Raw genomic sequence first — 5,239 nt, 5'->3', positions numbered from 1 at the left:
TGGAATTATATGATAGGTTCTTATCCCGTATTGCTAGCCTTGAGGGCAATACCTGAACAAAAGGACGAAGTGATGTTTCCATGGTTTGTGCTAATTGATGCTTATTCCTCGTGTGGACTGTCTGCCTCACAGGAGGTACAAAAAAGTTCCTCTAATGTCAGTGTTACCACAGGACTTCTGGCTCTGGACTGTGCTGTTGATTTCTCATCTTTTGCTATTCCATATAGTATCGGCCCAGCATGGCCAGGTGGTTAGGGCACTCGACTCACAAACTGAGGGTCGCAGGTTCGAATCCCCTTCCATTTAACATGCTCGCTCTTTTTAGCCGTGGGGGGCAATATAATGTGACGGTGAATCCCACTATTCATTGGTAAAAGAGTAGCGGTGAGTGGTGATGACTAGCTGCCTTCCTTCTAGTCTTACACTGCTAAATTAGGAACGGCTAGCACAGATAGCCCTAGTGTAGCTTTACACAAAATTCAAAAACAAACAATCAAATAAAGAAAAACATATAGTATCTTGTTTCTCAGCAGTTTCAATCGTTTTGAATGTCTGAAGATAATGAGTGCTTAATTAGCTGTCACTGTCAGTGGTGTAGGAACCATTTGTAGGTGTGATGGCAGATGGCTGTCCACTATGGTCTTGAAACAGGTACTGACAGCCTTTTCCTTTGCCCATTCTCTACATTTTCAGTCAGGTTGATTTCCACAAATCCCAGTGGCATCAGCTGTTTATTCCATATGAAAAAATATGAAATTTGGTGGAAATGAAATGTCTTGGTAGTGGTTGTATAGCACCTTCTACGCATCAGGAAATTTTCAGATTTCGCATGTGAAATCTTTATAACCTCCAGATAATTATGAAATTTTTTTAGAAAAAAATTATATATTATCTGTTATTTTCACTGCTGTATTTCAGTATGGGTTGGTTTCATTTGACTGACTTCATAACCTTCATAAGAAATTAGGAAATAAATATCAATTATGCTTTTTCATTCTAGAATGACTACAAATTATAACACAAGAACACAAATGTTTAGCCTAAATAGCTTAAATCTCATAACATTATACATTTGTTATTTTTATTATATTGGCCTTTCAGCCATGCCTGGCTAACGATACAGAAGTTACAATGATGTGGCACACATGCACTCATGTCACCGTATCCAATAATATATAACTGACCATTAGTATTTACAAAGTGACCTGTCTTGTTTTAGTGGACTAGTATTTTGTAAAATACAGTCACATTTCAGTTTTAATACAATATATATATTATTACTATTTACAAATAAGTTATGGAATTTCTGTTATTTTTGCTTAAAACATAGAACAGTAAATAAAGAATTATAGGAAATAATTATATCTTCTAGTTATGAACTTTGAACTTGTTTGCTGCTTGCCGTAAGTTGCTAAGCCATATCAAATTTTGTATGTGAAGGATGTAAAATGAAATAATTTTTTTTCAGGTTTTATATATGTATTTTGAAATAAAATAAAAAATCACAAATTACTATATGAATACCACAGAATTCCACTGTAGTTGACGAAGTTTAGTAACTAAGCTGTATTTGAGTCTAGAAAAATATGGAATTTTGAACTCACTAATGTCTTACTTTACCTCACCATTTGTAATCTAATGAAAAGAAAAAGTTTGTTGTGCAAATACTTTGCAGAGGCTGAGAAAACCACTAGGGAACATTCTGAGTTACCGACTGGCTATACACACATCATTAGGTGAAGTAGTTGCACATAAGAAAGCAGTTTCAAAAATAGAAGAGGTGGGCTGGGCCACCTTAGTTGATTATTTATATATATATATGTATGTGTCATAAATTAGAAAAGATAGGATCCTATTTTAAATTCTAGCTCGTCAGTATTGGTAATTTGAGTATCTAATTCGTGAGAAACTATAGACTGTATTTGGACATCACAAACATCTAATTTGAACTAAAGCTGCATTCAACATACCACATGGCACACAAAAATCGATATTTAGGATTTCTTTTTAATATTTACTTTTAAATTAATAAATTAACTAATGTATGATACTACAGTTTGAATTATAATCTATAATTTGATACCAAACTTATTGACATACATTCATAAAATAGTAGTTAAATAAAATTTTAAATGCGAGTCTACAAACGTGATGACATGACCTTTGACCCTTGACCATAGGAAGATCCATTTTGGTAGGGTTAAGATTCCTATAAGAAATTATCTTTGAAAGCTATAACTAGTTATTTGTCAAATACAAACCATTACTTCAGCTTTTATACAGATGTTGACTGGCATCTGGGTCAGAATTGAATTAATACTTTTTTGCATGCATAAAAACTTGAAACATTATATGTGTATAAATTATACTGTAATATATGAATATTATGTTGTTCTTGGTCATGCTTTAAGTAGAGAGTTTGATCAGCATAGAATGTAATTTCTGTGTGAGATGACACCAATTTATAAATTTTCAGTCATTAAAAAAACTCGTATGAGGACTATTTTATGGTACAAATATGAAAAAAAAGTAACCTAACTTGGCTACTATCACTTCAGCTCATATAGCCACCTTTCAACCTTATCTGACTTTACAAGAATCTGTGCTATGTGCCATACAATTCTTACTTTTATTGATATATATTTTTCTAATCTTTTAAGATACTGAGCCTAACTTTTGAAATTCATTTTTTCTAGAAATGAATAATTTTTGATTACAAGAAAACATGTACTTCAAAAATGTCTAACACTGACCAGCATTAATAAAAGAATGAACTTTTTTTATGATTTATGATGCAGGTAGTTTTAAAATCATAAAAGTTGAATTTTCATTGTTAAACATCACACAATTTGACTAAAAACATATATTCTATACCAAAAAAAGTGTTTGGTACTTAACAATGAATACTTTCTAGTCATTCTAACATATTGAGATATATAAATCTTTTTAATTCTGTTTGTCCTTGTTTTTTATTAGGTTTAAAATTTGATAATTTGAATGATAAAAATGATGCTTATTGTTAATTATTTGTGGTTTTCTCTGAATAAAATTTAACATTACATGAAAAAACTTTAATTTCTCCCTAACTGTTATTTCTGTTTAATTATAACATTTTTCTTATGCCATCTTAATTCCCACATTTCTTTTATTAATAGATAGCATAATTTGAATTTGAATGATCAAAGTATTTAGAAGCCTTGGAAGTTGAAGTGAACTAGTTTTTATTGCATTTACATAATAAAACACAAATAATGAAATGTTCTCAAGATTATATGGTATGAAACTTTGCTTCCATGAGGTTTTCTTGGGTACCATAGTTCATAGAATTGAAAGCTGATTAGATTATTATTTTTGATCTTTCTGCAGCAACTATCAGCAAAAGAGTTAAAACAAATTGCAGATGACCGAGTGCGGCTGACAGAACATTTCATTGTAACATTACCTCACCTACTGGCCAAGTACATGGCAGATAATGAGAAGACTGCCAACCTCATGGTCATTCCTCAATACTTTGATCTGGAGATTTATACCACTAGTAGACAGGAAAAGGTAATGCACCATATGTACAAAATGTTTGTTTTTTTGTAAAATTTCATATATCCTGTGTGTTTCAGCATTTAGCTCTTTTCATTTCTTTTTTGTATTTACTATTAACCCTTTGATTACCAGCTTCTTGCATTGTAAGAAAGTAATGTCGCTCTCATCATATTTCCTTCCAAACATAAAAATAGTGGATGAAATTTTTTGAAAATTGACAAGAAAAATTTCCTAAAAGTGTTTATTTTCAGAAAAATAAAATATTTAATTTGATTTATTCTACTATTCCTAATAAAAGAATTTTATATTTAATGTGGGTATATGCACTTGGACTGTGGTTAGTGTGCTCTCAGACTGTGAATCTGAGAGTTCATGGTTTGCAGCAATAATGCTGCAAACACATATTGTCTTTAGACTGTAGCTTAATAAATCATTATACTTGATGTGTTAACCCTTTCACAACGGGCTCAAGTTTGTATGTACATTTGCACATGTTAAGTATTTATACTATAACTTTTAATGCTGTATGTGTATGTTCACAAAATTTAGAAGACTTTTATTAATGATTCAAAATTATTTGTACACAAAAAAATTAGATTTTTAATGAAGTATTTTTACTAAGGATTTGTTTGTGAAAATATCGAGTCTGTTTTGTTACTAGTCCGGGTGTGAAGTGATTTTGATTTTAAGATTAAGAAACTATTCTTCGTCCCAAAAATCGTAAATATTATTTATGTAATCTCTAAAACCTCCTAAATACATGTTAAATGTTTGTTTTTAGTAAAACTTTATATTTTGTCTGTTATTTTCTCTACTCTAACTATACAGGGTCTGTCAATTTGAACAACTTTGTAACCACCATAAAAAATTAGAAGATGAATATAAATTATGCTTTTTTCATTCTAGAATGACTGCATATAACACGAAACACAGATGTTTAGTCTGAATAGCTTAAATCTCGTAACTTTATACATTTATGTATCTTTATTATTTTTATTCTATTAACTTTCCAGTTGTGCCTGGCTAACAATACAGAAGTTGCAATGACGTGGCATGTGGACTCATGTAACCGTATCCAATAATATAAAACTGACCTTTAGTGCCCTGTCTTGGCTGTGTTTTAATGGACTAGTGTTTTGTAAAACACAGTCCCATTTCAATTATTATACATTATATATGTATATAGATTATTACTATTTACAAACAAGTTCTTAAGCTTAATTTTCTTAAAACATAAAACAGTAAATGAAGAAGTAAAGCAAACAATTATCTCTTCTTATTATGACCTTTGTACTCGGTCGCTGTTTCTCATAGCTTGTTACACCTTAAGAATTCTTTAACATGGAGGATGTGAAACGAAATAATTTTTTTAAAAGTTTTATATATACATTTGAATAACCAAAAAATCGCAAATTACTATATTGATACCATAGAATTCCATTATAATTTATCAAGTTTAGTTACTAAGCTGTATTTTGGTCTAAAAAATATGAAATTTTGAGCAGACTAAAGACACAACCTACCTCTTTGAAATCTTGTTTAGAAAGAACGAGATGATGTCCTAACACATGAAAATGGCTGAAAAAGCCACTAGGGGACATTCTGAGCTTTTGATTGGTTATTCACATGTCATATAAACAAGTAAGTGTATATAAGGGACTGTTTCCAAAAATGGAAAGAGGTGAGTGGGGTCACTGTGTTT

General features: G+C 30.7%; 1 protein-coding gene across 5 annotated transcripts in view; it reads left to right on the top strand.

The window, feature by feature from the left end:
* The window catches only part of LOC106478423 (cohesin subunit SA-1-like), a 53,212-nt gene that overhangs the window by 25,424 nt on the left and 22,549 nt on the right, over window positions 1–5,239 (top strand). For all 5 annotated transcript variants that reach the window (XM_022382022.1, XM_013938965.2, XM_022382020.1 and 2 more), the window contains one exon: window positions 3,367–3,549. In XM_022382022.1, the coding sequence (XP_022237730.1) occupies window positions 3,367–3,549 (183 nt within the window). The remainder of the gene's footprint in view (window positions 1–3,366; window positions 3,550–5,239) is intronic.

This window comes from Limulus polyphemus, unplaced genomic scaffold (genome assembly GCF_000517525.1).
Source record: "Limulus polyphemus unplaced genomic scaffold, Limulus_polyphemus-2.1.2 Scaffold210, whole genome shotgun sequence".
NCBI lineage: Eukaryota > Metazoa > Arthropoda > Merostomata > Xiphosura > Limulidae > Limulus > Limulus polyphemus.
This window is presented reverse-complemented; position numbering and strand designations above follow the sequence as displayed.